At 33.4% G+C, this 13,625-nt stretch overlaps 3 protein-coding genes across 3 annotated transcripts; 2 read left to right on the top strand and 1 right to left on the bottom strand.

Moving 5' to 3' along the window:
* Positions 1 to 626: 626 nt before the first annotated feature.
* Positions 627 to 2,295, top strand: LOAG_01105 (suppressor/enhancer-lin-12 protein 9; the record flags this gene model as incomplete). Its single annotated transcript, XM_003136645.2, has 4 exons — positions 627 to 947; positions 1,219 to 1,432; positions 1,541 to 1,648; positions 2,171 to 2,295. Exons 1-4 carry the CDS (start codon positions 777 to 779, stop codon positions 2,293 to 2,295), a joined length of 618 nt encoding a protein of 205 aa, XP_003136693.1. The 5' UTR covers positions 627 to 776.
* Positions 2,296 to 2,979: 684 nt separating this feature from the next.
* Positions 2,980 to 5,762, bottom strand: LOAG_01104 (TK/FER protein kinase; the record flags this gene model as incomplete). The annotated part of the gene is made up of 9 exons (XM_003136644.1): positions 2,980 to 3,093; positions 3,378 to 3,482; positions 3,604 to 3,687; positions 3,814 to 3,922; positions 4,133 to 4,253; positions 4,344 to 4,548; positions 4,960 to 5,124; positions 5,308 to 5,408; positions 5,633 to 5,762. The coding sequence occupies 9 exons, from the start codon at positions 5,760 to 5,762 to the stop codon at positions 2,980 to 2,982; spliced, it is 1,134 nt and encodes a 377-aa protein (XP_003136692.1).
* A 237-nt stretch (positions 5,763 to 5,999) lies between these two features.
* Positions 6,000 to 7,968, top strand: LOAG_01103 (hypothetical protein; the record flags this gene model as incomplete). Its single annotated transcript, XM_003136643.1, has 6 exons — positions 6,000 to 6,224; positions 6,594 to 6,684; positions 6,886 to 6,990; positions 7,105 to 7,253; positions 7,449 to 7,629; positions 7,829 to 7,968. 6 exons carry the CDS (start codon positions 6,000 to 6,002, stop codon positions 7,966 to 7,968), a joined length of 891 nt encoding a protein of 296 aa, XP_003136691.1.
* Between the last annotated feature and the right edge of the window lie 5,657 nt (positions 7,969 to 13,625).

Below are 13,625 nucleotides of genomic sequence, written 5' to 3'. Positions count from 1 at the left end.
TAAAATGTTGTTGCAAACAAAATGTTGCATGTTTAAATATTGCAAACAAAGTCCTTTTTATTAATTTCTTCCATTCTGTTAATCAAACTTACATGCAATTGTCGGAATATTGTAAATTACTTATGTGCAAATGTCGAAATTTTGTAAAGAACATCTAATCTGGTAGCTAAGCCAATGTATCGGAGTCACCCAGTTCGACAGCTCCCGCAGTCACTCAATTTTTAATATCTCACTGAGTTACTTAATTGGACAGCTCGTGTAAGCACTTAAGGAGACAGCATAGTCAGGTACCCAACCATGACAACGATTCAGCGGCAGAGAAGCGGCAACAGCACGAGCCAAAAGACCATTTGGTATCCTTTCATACTTATTGTGTATTGTTCATTTCATTCCTATTATTCTTTCAGTACGATATTTGTACCATATCGTATAAGACCAATAAAGGTTAATATCAACGCTGCGGAGTCAAAACGACAAGAATAAACTTACAAATTCCCCCGAGAACAGTGGCACTTATCGTTCATATCGAAATCAGCATGAGAATGTTTTAATTTAATACATTACAAAATCAGATTTAACATCATACACATGTGGACTGCGTTAAATTAAGTGTTGGGCAACGTCTTGGATGGATTTGTTAGTTCGTTGTATTTTGGTGGCTGAACGTTTCGTGGTGGCATTGAGTAGGTATAACAGGTATCAGGGAGGAGAGGAGCTACAAGAGGTGGGATGTCATATCATGAACACACTACTTCATGGCTAGTTAAGGTGCTGTGATGTTGGTCAGATCGTTGTTGACTGCTTACTGTTTGGCGGAATCGGCTGGTTACTTTATACACATTGATGCAAACGAAGAGCAATGCTTCTTCGATCGTGTAACAGCTGGCACTAAGATGGGTGTGATATTTGAAGTTGCCGAAGGAGGATTTCTTGACATTGACGTGAAGGTTCTCTTTTACAGTTTCGTTGCTTACAAAATTCATTGGAGCAACATATCAGTTGTCTTCTTTATTGTCTGAATGACACAGTAAATGCAAAACTTTTTGTGTACAATGATTAGTCATTTGTGTCGTTTGATTTTAACAAAAACAGAATCGACAAGTGATATAGGGTTTCCATTGCCAGAAGCAGTGCTTCAAATCTTTCGACAATATGCACTTTTTAAATCAGAATTTCAAGAAATAGTTTTATTTAATAAGTTTAAAGGTGTCTTTTCAGATTATCGGTCCTGACAATAAAGAAATCTATAGAGGAGAACGAGAAAGTTCGGGTAAGTATACTTTTGCAGCACATATGGATGGACCATATACGTATTGTTTTGGGAATCAGATGTCAACAATGACTCCAAAAGTGGTCATGTTTTCAATGGAAATTGCGCAACCTGGACAAATGGTACCATCTGAAGCAGGACAAGGTGTTAATGATTCTTCAGGTAGAATATTACTTTCCATGGCATGTATTTAGGTCAAATAATTATCTGGCGATATAAAGTGTTGAACTATGTCCTTCATCTTTTTATAGATTAAAGAGTAGCTTTCAGCGGATAGCCTTAAACTGGAAGAAATGGTACGAGAACTATCATCGGCATTAACATCTGTCAAACATGAGCAAGAATATATGGAGGTGCGAGAGCGTGTACATAGGTCAAGTAAGTTTTCTTCATTGAACTTCAGTTTATTCAGCTTTCGCGTCATCATGTTTTGTATCTTATTGCAAACAAATGTGAACCTAATCATCGTATAAGACGGAACTGAAGATTAAACAGACATTTGTGACAAAGTACGGTATTGGAAAAATGATTTCACTTTTTCCTTTTTCAAGTAAATAAAGTGAGAAAAGCAGGGGGAATGAGGAATTCGAGATTTCACTTAAGATGGGGGGAATCGGCACCTATAGTCTTAACTTGGGGAATTTTGGCCAGGAACATCTTTGCTTCATCCCTGATCATTTGTAGGTGTTAATATTATATTTTGGCAATTATTGAATGCAAATGAGATTTTATTTACTGCATAGTGAGATTTTATTTACTGCATACTTAAATTTAAATCTTCAGGTGAATTAAACCATATGTGATTGATCAATTATCAACTGTGTTTAATTATCATTGCTTTCCTGTGGCTTAGAAGATGCTAAATCCTTTTGACTTGCTTCAATTAGATTTGTTTTGCAGTAAATGAGAACACAAATTCGAGAGTGGTTCTATGGGCTATCTTTGAAGCTGTGGTTCTTGCTTCGATGACCGTTGGGCAAATATTTTATCTAAAGCGATTTTTCGAAGTTCGTCGAGTTGTATGAAATTGGATATGAAATTGGACGCCCTTTTATTAGATTATTAGTAAATTATTCAGTATTTTATTTAATTCGTAAACAATCCATATGAAAAAAATACGGTTCCTTATCTATACCTCATCGGATTATCACTGCTGATAAAAACTCTTCAAAGTTATTTAAGAATGTTTTTCATCAATGTTTCCCTCTTTTTACGTAGAAGCTCTTCCTCTCAAATGATATTAATCATTGAAGAGGAAAGAGTAGATCTAAGTGGCATTCAACTAAGGGCATTGTTATACTGGTGCAAATGATTAGTATTTAATTGTAAGTACCCGGTCATTTGATTTTTAATATTTTCCTAATCATTTTTGATCTTACAGCATAATAATTGCATTGATGTTTTCGTTAGGTTTTCCTAGACAACTGTTTTAAACAACATTTGGGCAACAGGAGCAATTTATAGTTCATTATTGTTTTTGTTCTGTTTCTGGTTCAATAAATTGCTCTTTATTAATGGATTACGAAAGATAGCTTGTGCGGGATGGTTTTTTCGATTTAAAAATCTCGATTTTCTGTTAATGTTATGATATAAAGATATAGTATCAAACTGCGCTTTCAAATATGGGTTTTTATCTTAGCTTTCAGACCTAAACTCCGACGATATCAATTATTTGCAGTGAGAAATGTGAGAAAAGAGTATTTCTCATTCTACTTTTTCTTCAACGCTTTCAACTTATTGTGAATTTCAGCAAATGATGGTCTTTCCTTAGGTTCCGTTTTCCAGCATTGATAAACAAGTTTTGATACAGTCGACGGAGCTGTCTAAAAATAAGAAATACAAAATTAGATTTGTCAATTGGATGATTGGATTTAGTCACAACAGGAAACTTTCTGGCATTAATAAGTCGGAATGGTTTTATTAGTCGAATCCTTACCGAAAAATAATTCAGAAAATAGAAATTGAAAATCTTTCTATTCAAAATTAAGCTCTGAACCAGAATCTTGATCCGTATAAAGAATGCATTTTTTTTCCTCATTCCATAATTTAAGCATCCAAGCATTTGTAGAATTTGTTTTCTGATATGATTGACTTTAGCCAAACTAACCTTCGGCATTTCCATTCGATAGTTCTGAACAACAATCTTGGCTCGTGTCTGAATGTTTGACAAGCCGGGATATGGTTCTTTACCGTTTGCATACACTTCCCAGATCTGATAATGTCCGCTAGTTTTTGCAACGGAATTGATTAAAGTTTGACAAAAGCAATTTTGTTAAGTAAGGAACATTTTATTGCATCAATGATCAGTTGTGACAAATTTGAGGACAACTTACCAATACGCCGAAAGACCAAACATCGGTTTTGTGCGAGAATATGCGTTGCTGCATGGTCTCTGGTGCAAGCCATTTCATTGGAACCTAATATTTGGCTGATGTATAGCTCAGTCTGATTGTGTTTATATGTCTCATTTTAAACTATATTAAATTGTATGCCTTCTGGCATCGAAAAAACTCGCCGTTTTGAATAGTTGTAAATTGTAATACTTTCTCTAATTTTTCGTCGTGAATGATTCTTCGTTCATCAGACATACCAAAATCACTTATTTTTACTTCCAGCTGCTCTGATAACAAACAATTCCTCGCCGCTATATCCCTGAAATTTACTATTTTCTGTTTAGATGTAAAGTATTTGTTAAGATTTCCTGTTACATATACATATATACGTGCAACGCTCTGTTTCAAAAACCCACCATTAGCTATCGACTTGATTCAATCATCCTTACTGTAGAACGAGAAATCAAATCAGATATTGCTATTGGAAACAAAGGTCTTAGTAATAGAAGGTCTGAAATCAACAGCAAACCTGTGAATGCAATGTTTGGATTCTAAATATGCAAGACCGGCGCTAGCTTCTGTAGCAAAACGTAGCTTTAGATCTGGGTTAATAGGTGCGTTTCTTCTAAGGTAATTGAGCATTGAACCTTCTAAAAAGTATGCATTTTCAATTGAATCGTATCCAAATTTAGGTTACCACATTGGGTGTGTTGCGGAATTTGGAAAGTAACAAAGTTCACCAGGACATAGCTCCATGACAATCATCAGCGGATTTTCGTACACCATAATACCCATAATTTTTACCACATTAGGATGCAAGAATTTACGCATTATTCGAGCTTCCTTCATGAATTTAAGTCGTGCCTGCCGAGATGCCTCTTCTCGCATTGTTTTCACTGCTACATCAGTTACTTTATTTATTTTTACATATTGTGCTAGATATACCTGTAATTCACAATCTTTTAGAAGCTAAATTAGAATGGGTTACACTTTGTTGAAATATTTGCAGGAGATGAATTGAATTTGTTATGAAGTTGAAAGGGGAGGACGTATTGCTTCAAATTTAAGATGGTGCGCAAGCGCAAGAATCTGACGTCACTGCTTGCCAAAAAGCTTCTAAACTAGACTTACTACCTTCTTTGCTAACGATTAAATTCCTGTCTGTATTGTTATCATTTTGCTACTATTTATGTGAAAGCATGACAGCTAGTCTGTAATTTACGCTAATAGAAAAGATGATTATGATGATACCAGTAGATCATTAATTTTGAAAATTAGGAGTAGTAGAGGTGATGTTATGCATTTTTTAGGATTTGCTTTTCAAATGACTTTTAAATTTCTAATAAAATGAATAACCTCGCCAAAGGCTCCTTCACCTAATTTCCTTTGCAGTTGAATTTCGTCATGATCTAAAAGCCATGATTGTCGATTGATTCCATTGATAAGCTTTGCATGACTTCCCGCAGATACTGGAGTTCCTGTTGTTTTGTGCCAATTAATCAAATCATGCATTGTTTTTTCCTAAATTATTAACTCTGTTTTATATTCTGATAGACAATAAAGCAATCTGTGATAACCTCCTCCATTCGATACAATCGAAATAAAATTTGAAACTAAATGAAATCTCTCTTCAATCCTTTCAAAGTTCAAATTTTTAAAAAGGAATTTTCCAGCAGTAACAAACAAAGTTGCTAAAAAGAAAACTTTGTGAGTTTCAAAGTAATAGTAGCCGCTTTCGTCTTGATTGACTACAAAATGAAGTACTTGTTTGTTCCACTTTACTGACAAAGCCAAGATGATTTGACCTGGAATTTTAATAATGCTTGTGTTAATTTTATGGGAATTCAGCAAATGCATAACCTTTGTTTTATTTTTTTCAGTTCACCGTCCATGATGTGAATTTAACATAATTACACACTTAACTCACGATTCTTCTGAAGGCGATAAGGTTAGCAGAAGACAAAAGAAGATTGTCTTGCACTGAATGAGCAATCATTTTCTAATAACATATTTCCGGACAAATGTTTACCATCTTTGTCCGTTTTACGAAGAACGAAATCACCGTCTTCTTTGAGTAATGGGTCGATGTCAGCGTGTAAGAGAAATCCATGATAGAAGGTTCGTTGAAGTTCGTTATCCAGCTCCAATGGGTCATCCATCTTCTCGTTCCGCTCCGGTCAAAGATGACAAGAAACAACCATGCGGCACTATCTGATCAATACACAATAAACTATGAAATGATTTTGCATATTTATAAAATAATGGCAGCAGAAAGTTCGCTATCATTTACAGTTGATCGAAAGAAAAGTCAAAATTTACAGACAATATTTTTTATCACGCATATCTACGTGAACTTTACATATTCAATATTTAGGATTACGAACTATTTATGATGCATGTCCGACCTGCACCATTCATTCATTCGTTTGCAGATCGCAGTCGATATGACTGTCTGTTCAGTCTGCTTGGAATGCAAACAGCCAAATGACATGGCAAAACTACCTTGTTCACATATGTTCTGTAAAGATTGCATATCAAAATGTTCAACGTCACAGCTTTGTCCTGCTCCTTGCTGCACTCATGTACGTCATGTAAACGTCGTCATCGATGAAGCGGATGAGGTAAAACTGCTACCTGTTCTGAATATCTTCTGTCACGCAATTTGAATATCTTCTATCACGCAAATGTCAAAGATGAAGGACGTAAAGTAGGCAATTCAATTTTCATTTTGATATATTATCTTGCAATCTTAAGAATTGAACATAGGACTTGGATCCAGGCCCTAACTGGCTGGATATATCGGTCATATTAATCTTGTTGATGAAATTGTGCTTAATTCTTAAGCATGATTCTGAAAGGAGTATTTGCTTGAAAATGAGGTAAACACAATTTAGCCGAATAATACAGTGATCAATAAATTACGAGTGTGATCACCTAGCAAATATTACTGCCGTGATATCGTAATGCGGAACGGGAGTGATATTCTTCAGGGTGATGAAGAGACACGAAAGATATCATTTGGGCAGAAACTACCATCGATGCTACAACTCGAAGAACGACAACGATGTGATGGCAGGAAAGGTTTCATTTCTTGAATTTTTTTTCCGGCAAAATTATGATGAAAATCATAAAACACTTCATCCATATTAACAAGAATTGCTATGTTCTCCTGATACTATGATCTTGAATAAGCGATATTTAATTGACCTATCATATGACACTAGGTAACTCCGAGGTTACTGTCATGCACATTTCTGACTTTCAATTGGATGCTTTTTCAAGGCGCGTTTGCGTGCGTGAATTCGGCACGCATGACGTTGATGGATTGTCGCCATCGTCTCTGCTTCGATTGCCTAACATCACGCATTAACGTCGCCGTTGCAGCTCGTTGGTTTCATTTTGTCCTCACTTCTAAATCTCTACTATACTGATTGATTCTAAAGCTTGTTATTACAAAGTAATTTTAAAATAAAAAAACTTTGATATTTCCTGTAACTGCAGATGAGCTCCCATACTGTCCCATATTTCGATGTGCTAATCGACTCACTAAAAATGAAATTGCGAAAATATCTGAGCGCGCGCCACATATGCATCAAATCTGTGCCAAATTGATTGAAGAAAGTCCCGATGATGCACCTGAAGAACCACCAGTGAGTTTTTTTACGTTTTCACATGCTTTATATAACTTACTCATTCTTCATTATCTTTATTAAACATGTTAATTCAGTATTTGAAACTTGAAACTTAAATTTTAGTTTTATACTATTTCAATTCATTTGTCTGAAACTTTATGAAACAAATGAATAACCAATTTAAATGCTAAAAAAGTTATTTAAATCATTTAGGGTAAAGATGAATGCATGTTCTTCTGTTCTGTCTATCAGTCAGAAAGTAGTATGAAACCGATAATATTTCCTTTGGCATGTACAGTTCTTGACATGATCAGTGCCATGATACAGGTCCAAAGACTAACCAAAAATCGTACCGCAAATAATATCGGTGTTTACATCAGAACGACAGTTACAGGTCTGTGCTTCCATTGTTAAGTTTAAATTTTTATTTGAATTCAAAAAAAAATCAAGTTGAGAATTCGAAAATCTGAATTCGAAATGATATGTGACATACGGTATAATATATTACATGATACACCATTTAACTGCTGTTCCATCATGCTTCATGATAATTTTAGTTTCCATCCATTTGCATCACAAATAACTTCTTTCAGGCAAGCCAAAATATGATCTGATAGATATAAAAGCGATGATGAAGAAGAAAATTGGTGAAACGGATTTTCATGATCGCACCCATTTCGTGCTGGACGTTGATAATGAACTCAAAACAGCGAATCCTGCGAATAATAAATAAAAGTGAAATCTACCAAAATTTGCTTAAACTACGAATTTCAATTAATTTATATATTGTATCATCGATCATTTTAGAGCAATTTTCTATTGCTTGGTAATCTGTAAACTCGTGGTAATAAACTCAGATGAAACAACCGAAAAGCAAAACAGAACTTGTCGTGAAATTATGAAATGAATAAAAATATTTGTTGATTTCTAAAATTACTTAAAAAGTAATTGAAATTCATCGATGATCGCTGTGTTGTTACAAAGGCGCAATCAATTCTGAACGTTAAATACATATGAAATATTACTTGCCACTGAATTCCCACTGAAATATATAGGAGCTCATATAGTTCTTTGTAATCTGAGGTGTTTAGAATTCGATAAATCAGACGGCAGCTTACTCCGATGATTTAAAGATGAATTGGTTTAAATTTACTTTTAAATTCAGATTTAGATTTTTTTTTTTTATAAATACAATCCAGAAGTGAAGATGCATTCCATTTGATTGCCATCTTCAGCGACCAAGAACAAATAGCCATTAGCGCCGCTATGTGATTAACCAATCTGCAGGGCAACTCTCTTCATAAATTAAAATATTATAAAACAACCTGCTATGAAATAATATCGGGTTGGATGACAACTATTAAATATTTATCGATTTAATAAGTAACATATAAAATTATAACAAATTTAGCACTTTGCTAGTTCTTATCACGAAATCCGAATGCGTTTATGCCATCTGGAAGAAGACTGTACCGATCAGGAATTATATAAGTGAGAAATCCTGTTGATAAAACCGGTTCAATTCTTTCATTCACTTATCAGAAGTAAAGTGTATTTCAATTCTGGACGGAAATTAAATGCATTGCTATTGTAATTAACAAATCAATTAACTATTTGTGACAGGAGACTTTTGATACATTTTAAGCATTTAATACATTCCTAATCATTTTCAACGCGCCATGTAAGTACCATTTAAAAACTTCAGTTTTGAAACCAATCATTTTTCACTTAACAAACTGTTTGTTCTTCAAACTTTCATAGTTTGACAAGATTATAAATAAAAATGATTGTAGGAATCATTATTTCATGCCTCGTGAATCAATATTTCTTTTATATGCGCCAACTTTTCTGATGAACGGAAGTTTTTTTTTCCAACTGATCAATACAGAAAATGAAAAAAGATTGATGACAAAATTAGGATAAATTGACCAGTTCTTTTGTGACATTACTATCACTATTGTCATTATGTCACTAATACTTTCGCTCTTTTTCCTTTCTAATTCCTATTCGCCAGATTTTTTCAAGGACGAACTTACGAGTCAGGAAAAAAGAAATCAACTACAATAAAGTAATATAATAATGGCCTTTGTTTAATGAGTTAATCTTTGCAAGAAGCATATTGACTTTAAGTCTCTTTCTCCACTACCAATATATTCATCATTATCAAAAGGTATCTGAAAACTGTAAACTAATCCATTCCGTATTGATGAAATTTCTCTTATGTCTACTACTTAAACAAAGTATCATTTTCGACATCAATGTTTTGCTTTTACAGATCATGTGAACACCGATGTATTTTCAGTGTGATGTTTTGATATTTATGTCTCGATTGTAGTTATGGTAGATTTCTTCCTTGAAATATCTATTTTAATTCCAATCGACCGCTTCATCTACGTACATTTTTCGAAGATTCTCGAGCGGCACCGAATTGGTTTTAATGGCCTTACGGGGTAAATATAATGCACTTCTTGTCTTTGCAAATTTTTTAGCTAATAATTGAAACTTTGATGCTATTGCCCTGACGAGAATGATTGTTTTAAAGGAAACCGACAAGCGACAACCTTGTGCCAAGATGAAAATTCGAGCCACTTCCAGCAAAAAGTTTTGAAATTTTGTGGGCATTGATTTGATGTTTTAAATTTCCTTTGTTTTATATCAAATTTTAAACGACATGTTTTTTTCCCTTCCTCCCTATTGGTCCATAGCTCACCTAGTTGTCGTTTGTGGATAATATGACCCTGACAAATAACCCTGACGATAGAAATTGTCGCCGTTTCACCCGATGTCCAAACTTTAACTTCTTCTTGTACTAATAATTGATTTTTGAAATAGGGAGGGAATTGCAAGGTTTACAGTAATTGAGGAAATAGAGGAAGTCAGAAGAGGACTGTGAAAAGATCAATCAAGGTAAAAGAGTAATGCTACTGCTGCTATTTCCGGTACGATGCACTGGATAGAAAGATATTGCTGCATCATTTTTTCCAATACCACTTCTAAGATTTTTATAAATTTCAAAATTTAAAAATGTCTTTTTTCCACCCAATTAAACTTTTTGACATTTAAATCTTGCTTTTTTTTCCACTTCAAAAGTTCAAGAAAGACTTTAGTTGTGTCTTGATGAGGAACATTTGTATAAAAGAGCACAATATAAACAAAAATCATGAAATTTTCTCATAAGAAAGGTTGCACAAGTCAAAGAATACACAACACGACAATTCTGATAATTAATTGTTTTTCAAAATACTCCTGCCCGCCATAGGACTAAAGAAAAGTTATTCATCCATTTGAAGACTACATCTTCTCAATGGCATCACAAAATTCCTGGACTGCTAACAATGAATGATGGAGCGCTTGTACTATCATGCAAATTCCTTTTACCAATTTCGAGAAAAAAGAAAAACAGTGGTAAGGATAACTAATGAGACTACAGCTTCCAAGAAAAGACGACAGTTACATTAATGGTAGCAATAATCAAAATAATGATAATACAAAGCGCAATCAAAAGTTCATAATAGTTTTTATTGAGCTGACGAAAGATTCTAATCACCACTGTGCAATTTCTTTGCTATCAAAATCTTTGAAGACAATTTTTCAGATAATGGAAGAGCTTTCGTATCGTTATTACATTTTTGGATTTCAAAGATATTGCTGCTCTTTGGAGGGTCAAGTTTCTTGCTTCGTATCTGTATGAAAGTACTTCAAAAGACAAAAGGTATTCCAAAATACTTTGTAATGGACAGAAACAACAATTCTTTGTTTTGCTATTTTAAACCCTATTTAGAACTTGAATTAATGTGCAGTTTTAGTACCTCAGCAGTATAAGGTCATTTTATGCGAAATGTATTTTTAAATATTATTCTCAAGAATTCTGAAGACATCTTTTTGCCGGCTTGATGAAATTTCAAGGTCACTCAGAAATTAAATACGACACCTTTTATCGCCACCTCACTTTTAGTTGCTTCTGGCCAGAAACAAGTATCAGTTGCACTCAACACTGTATTTATTTCTTAACATATTTAAACATTAAAGTTTTTAATGAAACGTAAAAAATTAATAGTTGTTTATGCTATTTAATCTCAAATCTTAGAAGTTGGAAAAAAGTTGGAATTAAATACATTTGCTGATGGTCAAATTACCGTGGTATGAAGTAGCAGTCTTCATTGAAAAAAAAAACACTCTTGTCTTTTTTACATCTTTATTTAGAAAATCCATAATTGTTAGAATCATCATCCATTTGCATCTTCTATGTTCCATTTTTCATCCTTCCCATCATTTTTTTGGTTATACCCATCTTTTTCTGCCGATTAAGAACGCATGAAATTATAAATAGAAGTTTATGGTATAAGTCTTTTCCACACTCTTTTCTTCTTATCTGTGTTTATTCATTTGAAGAGTTATTTCGTTTGAAGAATTTGACATATGAAAAAACATCGAAAAAATCTTATCCAAAAGAACTAATTCTCTTCATTTTTACTCTACCTTATCATATCACGAAGGTTTCATCATTTGAAATACATTCCTCATAGGTTCCGTTTGCAATTTTTATTTCAATTGAGACGGAAGAGAATTAGGTGAAGGTTCTTTGCTGAAAAACTGTTACCATCCTCAAACATTCGATTCCTACAACACTTTCTTCTTCCTTTTTTAATTGTACCAAAGTTCTTTTTTCTGAGTTATTTCGCTCGTTTTCTTTTTCAAAACTTTTACACATCACCTTGAAAAGGTGTAGAAATACTAAGGCTGCCGACATCAGTCCTATTCTTTTTATTTTTTTTTAACCGGAATCCACTCGATGTTTGTGACGATGATGACCCACAAAGTTCAAGAAATAATATGGGGGTGACATCGGATTCCAGCGCAATACGAATATGGATAAATTATACTTTTAATCAACTTTTGAGCCATATTTAATGTTCAGAGTGCTCTAGTGAATGGCTATCTATTCTTGGTTCATTTTATTCAACTATTACCTGCTACTTTTAATCATTGATCTAGGTCACTCATTATTCTTCTAAATTTCAAGCAGCAATGAAAGATAGGTCTACAATCATTCGAACATTTCTGAATTTACCCATTTCAGCTTGCTACACTATCTATTATAATTCATTAGAAATCCAGCATATTGCACTTTTCCATTTGTCATTGTGATATTTATCAATTAGATTTTGATTATTTCACTTTTTTGTTTATTCTGCGTAAGAATGAATCATTTTATGGATTTATATCAAAAAAGATAAAAATATTTAGCTAGTGAAGAGTAAAATTGATGTTGATGTGAAGCCAACAGCCATTATGCTTATTGACCCCAATTTCATTATCGGAGAAATTATGCTGTTTGATAATCTCATTGATTTAAGGTTACAGTGAGAACTTACTACTCCCTGTTCTTTTCTCTATCTCATGTTCTAATTGTCATGTTATGCCCTCGTTATCATTCTTAATAAGCCTACTTGTGCTGACCATGGATTGATAAGTCAATCCCTTGCACTCCATTTATTCACTTTTGATATTATTCAATGACACTTCGATTAAAATGTTATGAGCCGGCTTTTATCATTTTATAAAATTTTGATGAAAAATGAAGTTACCTATGTGTGATAGTTATTCTAGACACTTCGTCAATTCTTCTAGTAGGACTATGTCAACCTATTTCTTTTAAAAATTGGAATTTTGCACTTGCAATCACTAAAACTGATCATTTATGCATAATTTATACAAATGATTTAAACTACTAATTATAATTGATGATTTCGAATAATATTAAATTGAATACGATTTGAAATTATCAGAATGTCTTAGCACTCGAAGTTGCATATTCTGCGGATTTTTTTAGCCGAAATTTATTCTGAATTATAAGCAGGAAATGCTCCAAAGTATTGCTATCTAGGACACATTTTAAAAATAGGTTACTATGATAAGTTCTTCCAAGTTCATCACACAAGTAACAGCTAACACAGTTATTCGAGGTTCAGGCTCTGGCGATACCAATGAATACTGACCCTCTAGTTGGGAATTCCTGGTAGAATGAAGTAGGATTCAAAGATTGCATTTCTGGTAGAATGAAGTAGGATCCAAAGATCAAGCTTATATTTTAAAGAAGATGAAAATTTAGAAATCTCTATATCTAGTTTTAAAAGTTGGAGAGATCTGAACAGAAATATATTTGCAAATGTACTGTTACACATCGAAATTTAAGAATCAAAGAATTTTAAGTTGTAACTTTGAATTTAACTTAAATTCTTATTTATTTGTGAAAGCATGCAGATGTAACCCCATTTACAGGCATTCTTGTTTGTACAAGATCCCAGCGAGGATTCTAACTATTATTTGACAAGTAAATAAGAAGCTTAGCCTAATTCACTTCACATTTGCATCCCACATAAAGGTTGA

This window comes from Loa loa (assembly GCF_000183805.2).
Source record: "Loa loa unplaced genomic scaffold supercont3.58, whole genome shotgun sequence".
NCBI lineage: Eukaryota > Metazoa > Nematoda > Chromadorea > Rhabditida > Onchocercidae > Loa > Loa loa.
Note: the sequence above shows the minus strand (reverse complement) of the source record. Positions and strands in the feature narration are given on the sequence as shown.